This window comes from Sturnus vulgaris, chromosome 4 (assembly GCF_052056855.1).
Source record: "Sturnus vulgaris isolate bStuVul1 chromosome 4, bStuVul1.hap1, whole genome shotgun sequence".
In the NCBI taxonomy this organism is placed as follows: domain Eukaryota; kingdom Metazoa; phylum Chordata; class Aves; order Passeriformes; family Sturnidae; genus Sturnus; species Sturnus vulgaris.
The window spans coordinates 73,142,512-73,158,929 of NC_142246.1; the positions used below are offsets into that span (position 1 = coordinate 73,142,512).

At 45.3% G+C, this 16,418-nt stretch overlaps 1 protein-coding gene across 1 annotated transcript in view; it reads right to left on the reverse strand.

The window, feature by feature from the left end:
• The window catches only part of FRAS1 (Fraser extracellular matrix complex subunit 1), a 59,440-nt gene that overhangs the window by 25,046 nt on the left and 17,976 nt on the right, over nucleotides 1-16,418 (reverse strand). The window contains exons 10-21 of the mRNA XM_088164324.1: nucleotides 15,436-15,582; nucleotides 12,463-12,609; nucleotides 11,668-11,808; nucleotides 11,436-11,576; nucleotides 11,071-11,214; nucleotides 10,493-10,763; nucleotides 9,201-9,285; nucleotides 7,712-8,026; nucleotides 5,233-5,386; nucleotides 3,358-3,536; nucleotides 1,935-2,051; nucleotides 19-133 (exon numbers count right to left, since the gene is read on the reverse strand). Of these exons, the coding sequence (XP_088020450.1) occupies nucleotides 19-133; nucleotides 1,935-2,051; nucleotides 3,358-3,536; nucleotides 5,233-5,386; nucleotides 7,712-8,026; nucleotides 9,201-9,285; nucleotides 10,493-10,763; nucleotides 11,071-11,214; nucleotides 11,436-11,576; nucleotides 11,668-11,808; nucleotides 12,463-12,609; nucleotides 15,436-15,582 (1,956 nt within the window). The remainder of the gene's footprint in view (nucleotides 1-18; nucleotides 134-1,934; nucleotides 2,052-3,357; nucleotides 3,537-5,232; nucleotides 5,387-7,711; nucleotides 8,027-9,200; nucleotides 9,286-10,492; nucleotides 10,764-11,070; nucleotides 11,215-11,435; nucleotides 11,577-11,667; nucleotides 11,809-12,462; nucleotides 12,610-15,435; nucleotides 15,583-16,418) is intronic.

Below are 16,418 nucleotides of genomic sequence, written 5' to 3' on the forward strand. Positions count from 1 at the left end.
AGCAACAGGTTCACTTGCCTTGCCCAGGAAGGAGAGGCACAGTCACGTTGTACAGGATTTTCTCACTGGGAATCTCCGGGTCTACAAAGGAGAGGTGATGAGGCTCAATCACTGTCACACGGTCCTCCAGCACCTCAACAAACACATCACACCATGAGCATCAAGGCCAGAGACATGGGAAGAGTCACCCAAAAATGCATTGAAAAAGAACTTGCTTTGCTCTAGTTAAATATAAGACAGTCTTTAAATTAAAACCTGACCCCCTGTTCCCTGCACATGCACAATCCTCACATTCACAGGTGGTCAGGTTTCTCTTTGGGCCTACAGCAACTCAAAAGAGGGAAAGGAAAGCCTAGTTTGATCAAGGAGTCCCTGGATGAACATCTAATTCATTGTCCATGTAGTTTTCTCATATAGTCTGATGTGGCTGGACTGGATTCTCTTTTAAAAGAAACACTGAGAATGACTCAGCCCTTTCCACTGGGATATAGAGGAACCAAAGCTTTCTTTTTTGTTTTAAACCTGTCTAAAATTGCTCTGATCCTTCCATAACAAGATTATCATGAACCAAAGGCAGACAGGGCGTTAAAGGAATTAGAGTGCTGCTTGAAGAGACTTCAGTGCCCAAAACCAGTTCATTTCCACATGTTCATGAACCTTAATCCTGCAGAATTAACAGCTCTCAGAAGTTGCCAAATTAAACTGCTCAGCTTGGTATGAAAAGCATCCAGGTCATTTCATAATCTTGAGCAAAACAGGGAGAGAACAAGCTAAATTAAGGGTATGGGCACTTAAATAATCTGCTTTGGAATATGAAAGGTTACCAATATGGGGTAACCTTTAAGGTTAACCTGATTGAAGAAAAACCAATATAGATGTTGTGTCTAGTTTAACAGAAGAGTCATCAAAGTTGCCTTGACCTTTCTCAGCAGCACAAGTCAAAGTCAAGACCAGAGGGATGGGAAGACTCAAAGTATTGTCTTTTCCTCTCAGCTTTAAGAAGTCTCATTCTGAAGGAGTCTGAAGACAAATGAACAGAACTCCATCACATTGGGGCAGGGAAGTGCAATTTTTTTGAGGGAAAGATTTAAGGTTATGTTTCTTCCTCACTGCCTCCAAGGCCTATTTGTCTCTCCCAAAGGTGGGACTCACAGGTGGTGAGGTAAAAGGTGTTTTATGGCCCTATTGAATTTTGTGGGGGAGTAATTAGCTATAAAACCCAGTGCTGTGTGGCTCTGCCAGACATCTCTCCCATCAATTTTGTCAATAATGACAACAACAAAAAGTCAGGAGCAGGAAGATAAATGGCTCCAAGTAGCAGTCTGGCCATGTTTCATTATCACCCAGGAAAGGTCGCCACTATTTTAAACCTTGACAAGGCTCTTGTGCCATGGACTTCCCACTAATCCCTCTCCCCCTGCTTCCTTTGCCTTTCCTGGCCCCATGCCTGGCATGCAGAACAGGAGAAGTACAGGGGACAGCTGGATTTGACCCACAAGTGATGGGGACACACAGGGAAGGCTTGCACCACAGCCTGAGAGCCAACGAAAACGACTTGAAATTCCAAAATCATCTTTCCAATCAACACAGTGAGGAAGGAACCACCTTGGAGAGACAGCTCTCATCCAAATGGTCATTCCCTGAGCTCCAGTTTGGATCAAGTTTATAGTGGGACAAGTGGGAAAACCCATTCATTACAGCCTAGCCCACAGTTCTTTTCTCTGGCTTTTCAGCAAAGGCTAAGAATTCCATAAAATGGTGATTTTCCATCTCTTTCCCCCTCTCCTTTCCACTCTGTACAGTCATCGTTGTTAAAACTGAATTTTTCAACGTTTCATGAGTATTTTCTGCACTCCCCACCCCAGTTACTCTTTTAATCTGTTTTTTTTTTTCCCCATTCCTACTCCAGCCACCCGTGTGGTGTTATCACTTACAGCCATGTGCAAAGAGGAGCCCAGGGAAAGCTGAGGGGCTTTGGGTGTCTGGGGCAGAACAGCAACGTTGAACACGTGGCTTTCCAAGCTGGTTTGTGAACTGGCAGAGCTGGACACCTGGGAAGGAAAGATCACATGAAGGGCTAAGTGATTTCTAAACCAGTTTCAGACTTTCCCTTGGCAGTGGCTCCCTGTGATCCCAAAGCTTCCAAGATGGGCTGAAACACAAGATGGGACTTGTGTTTCACAGACTCATAAATATTTTCTACTCTAGCACCAAAGAATTAACTCAAGGGTAACTCCTAATTACAAGCCTGCAGCAAAGACATACAAAGCAAATTATATTAACAAATTGGTAAAAACTCAGAGTACCAGGACCATTCCCTAGAGGTGAGCCTGCAAAAGTTCCCAGCAATCCTGGGGTGAAGTAAGCACCCAAAGAAATACAGCTCCCTTCTTTGACAGACTCAATTGTGGCTTTATCTTTTAGGAGGGATGGCAGTGCTGCTCTGGAACTCCACAGAGCACTTTGTAAATGAGAATGGACATCCTGAAGTTTAATTTTTAGAAAATGCATTAAAATGTAAGTTCTGATGAAAGGAATGGTGTCATTTTAGCCATTTGCTGCACATGCTCTGTCCTAAAACCCATGAAAACAACATGTTGGTCCTGAAATGTCCCAACCAGAGTTCAGGGCTTGGACAGGGGTGCCATGGTCCCCTGATGTGACCAGGTATTCCCAGCTCCCTTTCTCAGCTCTCAATACAATTATTGCTACTGCTCTGAGATACTAAACCCAAACACTCAACTCATGCAAAATGCATAGTCTCTAAGAGGAATGCAGCAATTAAGCCAAAGATTAGCTTGTTCAACACTGATGCTCACAAATTCCTCATTATCACTTATGTTAATTACTTTAGAAATTACCTTAATTGCCTCTCCGGTGCTACAGTAATTGCTTCTGCCTTGTAAACCAGATGTAACAAACACTGCTTGCCAGTGTTCACGTAGGCTTAGTTACAGGAGGCTGGGAAACCCTCCCAGCAAACAGCCAGGACCTGTCTGAGGAATTTTATGGCTCTTAAGCCTGTTGGGAGTGGGGATTTATTTTAGTTTTCCCAGCTTCTGGGGAGTATTTCCACCTTTGGGTCTGTTGGCAAGATGAAGGGCTCTGAAGCCAAAATTAAATTATTAGCTTGGGAAGCAAGGGTTGTGTGGCTCTGGGGCTCACAAACACACCATTTTTAAAAAGGCACTTGGATTGTTTTTCACTTGGTGGAAATGTTCTAGGCTTTATGAGAGGGTGGTGTATTTGCCAGTGTGTATTTACACACAGATCTGTGTTACTGTTAAAACTCAGACTCACAAAACACAACCTCAGAGAGCTGCCACGTGGTATTTTCAGGGAGATGCTGAGGAATACCTGGAACTGGAAGGAGTCACTCTCTACTTCAGCTCCAGAGTGCCTGTACCACACGATGCCATCACTGATGTCCTGCTGGGTGAAGGAGGTTGTGGGGGAGGCTGCTCTGCCATCAGGTAAAAGCTGCCAGGACTCTGCTGGGCCATCTGCAGCCATGGGCACCAGCAGCACCACTTCCCCTGGAGAAAGCAAAGAGCAAATTGGGAGAACACAAACAGCAAGAGCTACCTTGGCTCCAGCTGAGGAGCAGCCAAGGCAAATGCCCACCCAGTCAGAGCTTTATTCCATGCAGTGCTCAGTGACAGAGTTCCCAAAAGCCATCGGCACACATTGAGACATCTCGGTGACATTGGGAAATCTTGTTAATTAATTCCATTAAACGGGTTGATAATTCTGCTGATTGATAATTAATCACTCTCTTATGTGAAACATCCATCATAAGCTCTCCCGTTTCATTTCTCCAAATCACCCTTGAAAAGTTGGAGCAAGAAAAAAAAGCAATTCAGCAAGGTGCAGTATCACACTTCCATTGGATCATCAAACCCTGGGCTAAAATTCCTTATCAGTACCCTAATTACATTCCAGATCCTATGGTTTTGCTCATGGGAGTTCCCCTAAAAATCTAAAAATCAAATTCTATATTTTCTATAGGTATGAATATCTTTCCCATTAGTCACAGACTAAGTTAAGGCAGATAAGCCCTTCTGGATTCAGGACCAATTTTCCACATTTCTCTCTCTCTTATTTTTCCCCTCCCTTTCTGCAAAACAGTATTTTAGATAAATTTTGGTGATCATTGATTTCTTCTGCTTCTTCCTCATCTGCAGCTACAAACCCGTTTATATACCTGCAATTAATCACAGCAGCAATAATTATGGTGATACAAACACAGGATTATAAATTTTAGTTAGGGATAGGCAGCAGGAGACACACTCCTCAGGGAAAAATTCCTGTTTTCATGTAAATGCTTATTAAAAACGAGGAGACAGACCTTCATCTGCAGAAAACTAAAGAGGGAATACAAATTAATTACTTCTCTTCTAAACTGCAAAGCTCTCATTATCTGTTTCCATCAGGTGCTGGCAGCTATTTTGGAAACCAGCCTGTCCTCACAGCAAAAGGATAAAAAAAAGCCTGGATGTTGCTAGAGGGATCCTCTAATTTTCCTGGATCAGCAAATTAAATATGGTATCATTTCTTAGAAGTACAAAATATGTTTTTCGAAGGCATGGTTTTTGTGAAGGAAACAGTGATGCTGAGTAAGAGAAGAACAATTTCCTTTTCTTTCCATATTTTGTTTCCTTCAACACGACACCTCTTTTTCATCCTGTTTTTCTCCATTTATAGCTCAGTCACAAATCCCAAAACCTTCCACACTCCCCCTTTACCCTGAAGATCCTCCCTAAGCATGGGGTTGCTGTCAAAGTCACTGCTCTGAGAGCTGAGCTCAGAGCCTCTCAAAAGGAATTTGGGGACAAGAATTATGTGCAGATCCAAACATCACCAATTCCTGTTTCAGTCAGCAACCCCTTCCTCTGGGACAAATTAAATCAAATGTCACGGAATTTAGGGAATTCTTCAAGGTAAACTTTTTGCTCAGCAATTTCTAGAGGTAGAAAGCAGAAATTCACCATGGAGGATTATCTTTTGGCAGAAAGATTCTGCTCTCTCAGGGCTGTAAATAAATCCCTGGACAAACACAGATGATCAGGAAGGGCACAAGTGCTCTGTTACTTTGCATGGCCCTTGGAAGTGGGAAAAGATGAGGTTAGCAGCACTCAGCCAGCACACCATTGTAAGGAAATATTGCCCCAGGTGCACACAGCACCACGGGAGAGTGCTGCTCTTGGACAGCAGAAGTGCAGAGGGATTTACCATGCCTGGGCTGCTCCTTGGTGATGGTGTAGGTGATGTCAGAGTCGCTGGCACCGGGCAGCTCGGAGTGCAGGATTGTCCTGGAGATTTGCAGCATTCCTCCCTGGGGCACCCACACCAGGGAATTGGTCACCAGCCTGGGGATCCTGGCACTCTGCAGGCAGGGGGACAGCAGGGAAAGGCTGGAATGTGAGCAGTGCTGTGCTGATGGAAAGAGACTTTCCAGGGAAAAGGAAGGATCAAGGAGAGTATTCTGGAATTTCTTACACATTCCACCCTGGTTGTATGCCTGGAGAAATGATTGTGGATCCTTCTGTTGTATCCCCCAGACCCAATTCCCTGCCTGCAGAACTGACCTTGTCCTCTAATTCCTAATTTCCTGCTGCTGACCCAAGTCTCCCTCCATAATTTCGTCTTTTACCACCATCCTCATTCTCTCTGAGCATCCACCCAAGTCTTTAGTTAATCAGTGGGTTTCCTAACTTTCAAGCTATTCCTGGGGCTTTTTTTTTTTTTTCAAATGAATATTTATCCAATATCCTGAAATGTGGATGTCAGCATTGGATTGCAGTAATAGTGTCACTACAATTTCCATTTATTTCAGTAACACTACTCTGGCATTCAAGGATTATATCAGCCCTTTTTGGCTCTAATTTGCTTTACTGGACAGGTCACCAAATTCCTCATGACCTCTTCCATGCCATGGTTCTAGCTGCTGTAAATATGACTTCTTTTCTGGATTTCTGCACATTCACCTTGAAACTGGCTGTGGCTGCAGTTCACCTTGAACTGTGTGATCACTTAAAATCCTGACTGCTCCATCTAAGGCAACACCTTCCTCCTCATTTACTACTCCACATAACCAGCCCCCAAACTGATAAATGACTCATTGCTGTGCTCTTCTGGATCTGCCACAGAGACAGGAGAGAGAGAGATAAAAAGATATTTGTGCAAAGGAGCCACATTACAGGATGATTTCTGACCTCCTTTTTGGCACGTCTGCTGTGCACCCACCTAATTTGTACTCCACTTACACTGTGGGTTTGTTATAAACATGGAAACCCTCAGCTTTTAGGTCACTGAATGACTAAATGTTCCTTCACTGGCCACATCAAACCCATCCAGCACGTTGTGATACTACTCCCACATGGCTTTGATGCTGCTTGTTAATAAGAACAGACTCATGAGACAGCTCTTTTTGCTTTGTCATCTACTTAAAAAATAGATTTGACAAGAATGAATTCAGAGCACAGTGAAAGTGTTTTCAGAGAGCTCAGGGAGGCTCACAAGCTCCCTGGTCCATGCTTCAGCTACCTGCTCCCAGGCAGGGCAAGGTCAGCTGCCTTGTAAATACCTTGGAGACCTCCCTTAGCTGGATCTCGAGAGGTCTGGGGTACCCCTAAAATAAACACCTTTTGCCTTTTTTTTCTGTGTTCCCCCTGGCCTTTCAGGGAAGAAAGGCTTCCATGTCCCTGCTCAGACTGCAACAGCTGCAGCAAAGGGTCTGGATGGGAAAAGCAGCCATTAGCAACCAAAGGGCCTGGAAAAAGCCCTAAAAGCTGCCCTGCTCTCACCTCTGTCACCACCTTCATCCTTCTCTGTAGCCAAGTGCTGCACAGAGAAATGTGGAACGATAAGGAGAGACACAGAACACAAAACAGGATAATAAAAGAAACTACTCTCAGCAATTCACCCTCACTGGCATTTACAAGAACCTGCTGAATCAACAGTGGGGGAAAAAAAAGGTGTTACAAAGAACACAGAGTGGTGCCCAAGCATTTTCACAGTCCTTGTGATCCTACTCAAGCTCCTTGGGGCCATGGAAGCCATCTGGGTGAAGAAACCACAGGCAGAGCTCCTCTTATTCCAGGAGTCTAATAACAGCACCAGCCTTGAAAGCAATTCGTTTTTCATCCCCAGACTGCTGTGTGAGTCACTAATTAACATTAATTACTGCCACAGCTTCAGGAGAACCTGCAGGGTCCAAATGGGATCGGTGCCTCCTTGTGTGGAACTCCGTGGAGCTGGCCAAGCTCCCTGCAAGCTGTCACAGACATCTAACACAGCAGAGAGGGCCAACGAGGGGCAGTGACATCCCCTCCTCACTGCTTTGCAAGGGGTGGAACTCGAAGACACCGTGTCAGATGTCTGACATAGAGGACTGCAGACTGTGACCTCCTCTACTGACAGCTCTACTTTTTGTTACCCTTTCACATTAATAAGGAATGAAGATATCTTCAGCTTTTTCTCCTTCTGTTTTATTACAGTGTACTGCTTGTTAGCAAATAACTATGGACTCTGAATCATCCAAGCTGCACAATTGGAGCTGCTGCAAACCAAGAATTGGGGCGACCTCCAAAATCCAACCAACCCACTCTTTTCTCTGATGGGTTACTCAGGATTAGTGACACCTTGGGGACAGAGCAGCACTTGCAGACTCTCCCCATCTGCCTGCCAGTGTTTCTGTGCTGGCACATACCTTGGCAGCAATCCTGATGTGGAGCAGGATGTTCAGGAAGTGGTAGCCGTCGCTCACTTGCAGAAGAGCCGTGTCCTGCCGGCTGTCGGAGCCGTCGTGGGCGTAGCGCAGCCTCCCGCCCACCAGGTCACCCAGCCCCAAGGTGGCAGGGTCCCCAAGGGGCCCCAGCAGCTTCCCGTGCCGTGGAGCCTCCAAAACCGTCAGCACCACGTCCTCAGGATTGTCACCGTCCCCCAGGCCGAGCACCAGCTCCGATATCGTCCCGGTTTCCCCCCTGCCCACAAGGAGGGGCTCGTTCCTGAACACGTACGGTGCCTGGAACACAAAAGCAGCTCTGAGGTGTCTCTGGGGACACTGGATCATGATCAAAGGCTGGAATTAAAAGTTTGGGGATAAGGACATCAGCTCACTTCATCCCTGGAAATCTCCTATTTCACTCTCCATGCCTTTTCCCCCAGTGGGCAGATCTAGTAATATTTAGCATTTAAACTGAATCAGTCCCATTAAAAGATTCTCATGCCACATTAGGCTTAGGAAAGGCAAAAACTTGGGTTATTTATATAGAAAGCATCTGACTCCAGCTGATCCTCATTAGCCTTCTGAGATGACAGCAAAACGAGGTGTCTTCATCATCAGTATTTATTTCATTTCCAACGTTCCCCACAGCCTCACTCAGCTTATAGCAAAGATCTGCTAGAGGCCGTATTTCTGCTGGTTTAAATTAGTTTTTTGTCACCAAGAAAGTTTCAATCTGCACTCTCTATTGATCCCAATAAACATCATTTGCCATGGGTAATGCACTGCCCCAGGAGGGAGGCAGTCCTGCAGGGACCAAGTCAAAGCCCTGGGAACATCCATCAGGGAGCCAACTGCTGGCACCTCACCTGTGCACGACTTCCCAGGGTTATTAGGGATCAACAGGCAGAATTCCTATCATTAAACCCCACTTATGAATTCTGGGGCACTGACTGCAGCTCTCACTTAGGTGAACATCCTACTGAGGTAAACAAGAGATGAGGCTGAGCCAAGATCTCAGCACCAGCCAGAATCAATATACACACGGCAGGATCAAAACCCACAGTTTGTCTTATTCTAAAGGACAAACTAGAGCACTTCTAATTTCCAGAAGTTATGGGAATGACTAATATGGAATATAAATTGCCCTGCAGCAAGAGGCTGGACTGGAGCATCAGCAGATCCAAAGGATGGTGGGAGCAGTAGGGATCCCTTAGCCCTCACTGATAACTGCTCTATGATTGCACAGCTGCAACTCCCTGCACAAGCAAAACTACACAGGCCAGCTTCTCCAGTCAACTCCCCAAATCCCTTTCCTCCATGTGACTCTTGGCTGCCACCTCTAAGGGAGAGTTGAGTGCAACTTGCCTGATCTGAACCCCTGCTCAAGTTCTACCCAGCTCCTCTGTTACCCCTGCAAGAAACCAGGGCTTCGAGTGGTACAAAATTTGGGGTCGTTTCCAGGCTTTGTTACCTGTGTTGAGAAGGCTTGAATGTTGATCACCTTAAGGTGGGAGAATGAGTCTTGATCACTGACCTTCAAGGTAAATTGTCCTTTCCTAGACAAAATACAGGAAAACATAAATTAATTAATTACTCTTCCAGGACTCAATAATGATAAGCACATTATATATTCAGCAAAAGTGACTGGCCCAGTGACAGAAGCTTTAGCTCACGTTTTCTTCAATTATGTTTTCACAATATTTTCTCCTGAAGATTCACAACAGGTAATAAAACACCTTTAGCTGTGCAATAATACACCCTCATCTCCCTTTAAGTAATGTTATCCACATTGGATGGCATCCCCAAGATAAAGTGCCAATTCTAAATGTCAGCCACTCGCTGCTAAAGAAAAACGTCACTTTTCTGGCTTCAGGACTTGCCAGGATTTTTCCTTCCCATTTACTTTTCAGTGATGCCACCCAAACACTTTGAAGCTTAAAGTAACAATATAAATAATAAATAGAGTAATAACTAGGAAGAAAGCAGCTTTGTTTCTCAAGACAAGATGTTGACATTTCATGGTGACTACCAGGTACACTTAAAAAAAAAAAAAAGCATGATATAGAAATATGCCTGAAGTCTGGTGAACACCAGCTAACCCTTGGCATCAGGACACCCTAAAAGTCTTCTTCAGATCTTATTTAGATCGAAGACCTCCAAAGCCAGAAATTTAGAACAGTTCCACCAATGTCACTCTGGTGCCAAGGCTTTATGGTGATGCAAATCAAATGTGAAATTTGGCAGTGTGGCTGGCTTATTGCCTGGCTGCAGGAAAAAATCTGCTTCCTTGCTACATCCTTGCAGTGTGAGCTTTGCCAGCTACTAATCACCACTAATTATTCCAGGGCACTAACAGAGCTCATACTGGAGGCAAACAAGGAGTGGCTGAAGGCAAACTATGCCAGAGATCACAGCAGTGACATCGCTTGAGCATCTTCCTAACAATACCAAGAAAATGTGGTAACAATCAGATTAATATGCCAGTCTTAACTCTCAGTTGAGTATCCTGAAGACGGGACAGATTCCTGCAGCCCCAAAGCACAGAAGGTTTGGGAGTTGGGTCACAGTGACCTCGTGTACCATGAGCTGAGGAGTTTTGCACCACCACTTACACTACGGTACAGCGTGGAAGTTGATTTAGCAGCAGTGGCAAGTGTGCCTCCCTGCAGGAACGCTTCCAAGGAAGAAGGAAATACCCGTTCTCAAGATAAAACAATTTTTTTTATCAGGCAAGAGCTCGGCAAAAAGCTTTGCCCCGGTCACCTGGGCTCCTCTGTGCCGTGCACGAAGCGCACCCTCCTGTCCCGCACGTCCCTGCAGCTGAAGCTGCGGCCGTGGCTCAGCGGCTCCTCCCGCCCGTGCAGCAGCAGCAGCAGGCGGCCGGTGGAGGGAACGCTGTCCACGTGGAACAGCAGCCGGCCCGAGGCACCGCCCCGATCACACACACCCAGCAAGGACAGGTCTAGGGGCTGCACGCCGCCAATCCCCACCCTGAGGGTGCTGCTCACACGGGAGCTCCAGGGATGCCTGCTGGCTGAAGGGAAAGAAGGGAGAAATGTTACTGCAGGAATCACAACTATTTTATGGGTGCCCTGCTCTTTCCTGACCCAGGTAGACTGCAATCCATCCCAATCCCCACCACGACTTGGGCAAATCACTTCCTGCCTTGATTTCCCCATCACAGAACTGAAAGCCAGCTGCAGACAGACTAGTAAATCTTCGTTTAGTGTAAAGAATGGACAAGTAACCACTCAACTTGATTCAGGAAGGGCTTTCCCCCAAGATATTTTGTCACTGTTTTTACACCGATGATAAATGTTGCTGTCTCGAGAGACACTCACCTTCTTCACACTCTCTGGTCCGTGTATTGCCATAGAAACCCTGGCCACAGGCAGAAACACAGCTCTTATTCTTCAGAAACGTGGTGCTATCACAGAGGTGGCACAGGCTGCCACTGGCACACTCCAGGCATCCAGGAGGACAAGCTGCATGGGGTGGAAAGCACAACGCCACTGAGACACTGCCAAACCAGTGCAGCCACTGGCACGCAGAGCTGTCCCCAGGCTCAGAGCAGAAACACCACTGTGAGTGTCTTACCTACCTGACAAAAAGAGCCAAGACAGTGGGCAAACAGTTATGATACAAGTTGGCCAGAAGTTCCTTCCTCACGTGCCCACTGTCCCTGCACCAAGCTCCCTGTGCTCACCTGTGCACTCACGCCGTGCCTCGTCTGCAAAATATCTCTGCCCACATTTGGGAACACAGAGGCTGCCCAGGAGGAAGAACGGGGCTGGGCAAAGGCTGCACTTGTCTGCTTGGTGGCACTGAAGGCAGGGCTGATCACACCCTAAAGAGATACAGGCAAAGAGTTCAGCTTGCCAGCTCTTGGGAGACAAGCAGGGAAACAGAGTTGGAAGTAACACTCCATACAAACTCACTCTGGCACGTGTCTGATTCCCGGTAGAAAGCTGCAGGACACTCTTCCACACAGGCTCCTTCGTGGAGAACGTGCCCTTCCATGCACTGCAGGCAGTCAGTCCTTTGGGGACCTTTGCAGGCATTACAGCTCCAGTCACACTCTGGAAGAAACCAAAAATCAGTTCAGGGCAGCCCTTTCTGGGGTGCTCACCCTGCACAAGGGCTTAGCACTCGGGGTCTACAAGCTGTGGGAAAACATCACTTATTTCCATTATGGAACACTGCTGGGGAGTTCTGGAAATCTTTCAAGTCACGTGTCTTTTAAATCACTCCAAACTGCTGTTTCTGCAGCCATCCAGTGATGCAGGATTTAATAAGACAGAGAGAGAGACAGGTAAGTACAGGAGGCCAGATAAGCCCCCAAAAAGAGACTTATCCTGGCAAGCTCACTCCTTATCAGCTGACCCGTGACTAAATGAATTGCTGGACCTGACCCCTGAAAACTTTGCTGGCTCAGTTACAAAATCATTTACAAGAGAGCGATTTGCAATAATCTTGTTCCACTGAAAGGCTCAAGTATGTGACAGCAGGCTGCCCAAAAAGCAAAAAAAAAAAAAAAAAAAAAAAACAAACCAAACCTGCAGAAGAACCTTGCAAGCAACCTGTCACTGAACAATTTTCCCCTTCCTACACCCTTTTTAAAGCAGGCCACCTGCACAGCTCCCGTTGCCACCTAACGGATTCTTAGCCAAGGCACTTGAATTTCTTTCTTTTTTTTTTCTTTTTCCCCTTAAAACCAGCCACGTATTTTTCACCTCTGCAAGTGTTGCTGGAAAAATCCAGGTAATACTGCTGAGCACAGCTGTGGTACTGGCACTCCCCAAAGAGCAGGACCTTGGCTGCATCTCTGCACGACGTGCAGCCGGCGGCCGAGTCGCAGCTCCGGCACTGGCTGCTGCAAGCTGGGCAAAGACAAGGGAAAAAAAAAAAAAATAAAAATCAGAGTCATTCCCCATGCACCAGCCAACTGCACAAGCAACAACGGTGTGACCCTGCAGCCTTGCTACTCCTCTTGTCGTCTGGGGAGACTTCAGAGTTTTTGCTTGTTTTGTTTCTTTTCACGTTCTCCAAAGTGTAAAAGAGCCTCATTCCACTTGGAATAGGCTGGAATGTCCCCTCTTACTTTGCTCTGGACATGTCGGGGTAAAACATTGATCCTAAATCCAAATCCCTCTCTCTGCTTTTTAAAATTTCCTTTGTGCAATTTTATCCGGCTCTTTACCCAGGAACACACAAATTTGGAGAGCAGAGTAGACTGCTGTAATCCTTGGTGGGACCAAAGGCCCATTTAATTTCACTTAACGTTTACCACCTTTTTATCTGTGCACAGTGTGAAATTCTGGAGCTGCAGGGAACAGTAAAGATGCCAGGAAAAAAAAATAATTCAGGAATTTACTGAATCTAGGATCAAAGTCCAGAGGTTCAGAATATTTCAACTCACCTCTTTGATGTCCAGGAACTAAACTTTGCAGGAGGCTGTACTAACAGTTTGGGTGATAAATACTGACATGTTAATTCAAAATATAGTTTTATAACCAAAAAACCTCAAAAATACCAAAGTAAATGTGAATATACCCACGTTGCTCTCACTGAAGCAAGAACTCAGCGTTTCTCAAAACAGTTCCTTGTTTCAGCTCCTCTAAGAAATGTCACAGAAGGTCTGCATTTTCTTGATGTACAAATGATTTCTAGCCAAATGTACACCTAAAGAATCAAGCAGCTGCTTTTAGGTGCTGTGGTGCAGCTATGATTTTTCTTCGCTTAAGAATATTACATGAAAAAATTACTTTTTTCAAGTGCTCCTAAGAACCAGCTATTAAAAATACAGTAAAACACTCTACATGAGGTCTAAATCCATGGAAATCAGGAGGCATGCCAGAAGAGTAAGCAAAAACTGTATCTGGAAGCAAACCTGTCTGCTTGTTTTATCAGCACGACTCCATATCTGCATTTTGAAGCCCATGAAGGACTCGTTAAGCTTCTTGCTGTTCCTAGGCCAGGATGTCATTGAGTTTAAAAATATCTCCCAGAGCCCATACGTGCACTCAGCATCTCTCTGAACCTCATTCCAACCCCGAGTTCCTCAAAAGTGCAAAGAGACTAAAATAAATGTTGAATAGAGACCAGATTTTCTCAGCCTAACAGCCAAGCTCCGATTAAACAATCTTCATTTTCTCCAAGTGGCAGTTTCCCAGCAGCCTGGGACAATTTGTATCTCTGTGGCTTATCAGCAGCACTTGAAAAGGCACAAGTGACACTTGGAATGACAAAAATCCAACACACTTGGCCTTGAGCCTCCTGCTCCAAGGATTACAAACACTTCTTCAAAAGCCATTTGCAATGATTAGAGTAGCTGCATTTGCTTGCAAAAAAAAAATTAAAAAATATCTATTTGCAGTTGAGCCCCTGAACCAAATTCAGGAAGGGTGCAGGCCTCAGGAACATTCCTGGTCTACCCTGACATCCTGAAGCAGGAGCTATCAACAGCTTTCATTAGAAAGGGGCATTAATTAGGAAGGGAGATATCTTGGTGCAGCAAGCAGTAAGAGAATCCCTACTGCAGGAGAAAACTGAGTATTTTGTTGAGCTTGTAGGAAACCAGCCAGAACAGCAAGAATCCTTTTTTTTAATTCCTATTTTTTATTGCTTTCCTTTTTTTATTATTATTGAATAGCCTTTTTTTTTTTCCCTCAACAGAAGAGTGGTACAAGTCCTTCCAGCTATTTCCTTGAACTTATGCAAGGTGTTTCCATTTCTGCTGATCAGATGGAAATAACAGTTTCAGGAGAACCATCAATTTCAACAAAAGGCAGGTAAAGCTGACAACCACATTGGTTTCCTCCTACAGGACCTCATCAGTGACAAAATTGGGTCTAGGTAGGATGACACTCATACCTGGACTCAGTGCAACAGAGTTATTTTATCATAAATCAGGAGAATTTAAATCAAGGTAATACAGGACTTCACTAACCTGAGTGTTCAGGTTCACAGTGACCAAACCACTTCAGTATTCACTCATTTTTAGGTGTGTATATTATAGTGGGATATAAGCAGGGCTTTTTCCAGTTTTTTATATCTTTGGGCCATACCATTTTGCATTTTGGAACATCAAGCCTAATAATTACGAGAGGAATAACCCAGGGCCAGAGTGAAGACAAAATTAAGGAAAAGAGAGGCCCTGAGAGATTGACCAAGAGTAGGATAAAACATAACTTAATACCAGATCAACTCCACCAGATCATCAGGATGGGCTCAGGTCTGTGTCTACCAAGCTGTGCCTTGTTTCTCCTGGGGTTTCACAGGAGGAGAAATGGATTTAAATGCTCCAATACAGCTTCCATGGCGTGTACTGGCAGGCAGTGCAGTGCAGAGGGGGTTTGCCTCAGTAAGGATTGATTAAAACTGGTCTCAACTTGCCAAGCTTTCATCAAACCCAGCATCCATCACAGGGAAACCTACACAAATGTTCCTGCAGATTTTTACAGCAGGACACAAAGCCTCTTGTCATTGAGGTCAGTAACAAAACTGCAACTGTTTTCAAATTTCAACCCTGCTGTAGGCTCTGCTCCTGAGGCAGCTCATCACCTCTGTCAACTCACATCGTGGTTTTAGGCACTTGAAACCTTTTTTTTTTTCCAGGCAACAGAAACAGTGAGCAAAGGAACAAGAAAAGACACGTTGGTAAATGCACTGTGGAGAGGAGAGATGGCTGGGGGAGAGGCACTCACGTCTGCAGGTCTGCCTGGCATCCCTGTAGTAGCCCAGGGAGCAGAGAGGAGCACACGTGCCCGTGTGGGACAGAACCAGGCTGGAGCTGCAGGAAGAGCAGGAGAAGGGACCCTCACCAGTGCAGCTTTTACAGGAAGGGTGGCACCCTGCAGGGACAGCAAAAAAATAGTGTTTCTGTTCAAGGAAAAGCAGGTCTCAGGGCAAGTTTCACAAGCTTCAGCAGAAACACTCTGAGAGACAGAGTAGGGATGGTGAGCACCAAAAGTTGCTGCCAGTCTGAGCCCTCAATAGTGCACAGTGCCTCCTGCCCAAGAAAGGATTGTCTCCTTTATTTCACTTTTTACCCTCTTCTTTTCATCCTTCCCTTCTTAAGAAAAACCCTTGCAGGATCTGGCCAGGACCTGTCTAACAGAAAAGAGTGAAAAAAGGTCTAGCACATACCTCCCTCCCATGCTTTCTCCCAGCCAGCTTCAGGTTAGATCCTCTTTGTCCATGTAGAACCATCTAGTGCTTTTCTGACAGTTCCACACTTCCCTGAAGGTTCACATCCATCCCTTCAGCAGGAATTGCACTGATGGAGACCAGACTATCTCTGTGCACCTTCTCCCTATTTCCCTCATGACTTTCCAGGCTCATTTCTTAGTCTGACCGAAGTGATTTAAAATACCACAGTGGCTGAGGCCAATGTACCCTATTACTTTTTCCAGAGAGGTTACATACACAATTATTAGTCTGTTTTACTTCTTGACAGGCCTTTACCTAAAGATTGATGCCATCATTACATCTATCATGACAGGTGTAAAATTAATCATGAGTGAGAGTGGGCAAAGGAATCAGAAGCGACCACACTGAGCTGTGCTGGGCATCTTAAAAGCCAGAACAAAATGTCCTATGAGCTTTGACACAGTCCTGAAATAGGCACAACTCCTTTTAAATGAAATCTTTAAACCAAAGGGAAGAAATGTTACCCCTAAGATTACAT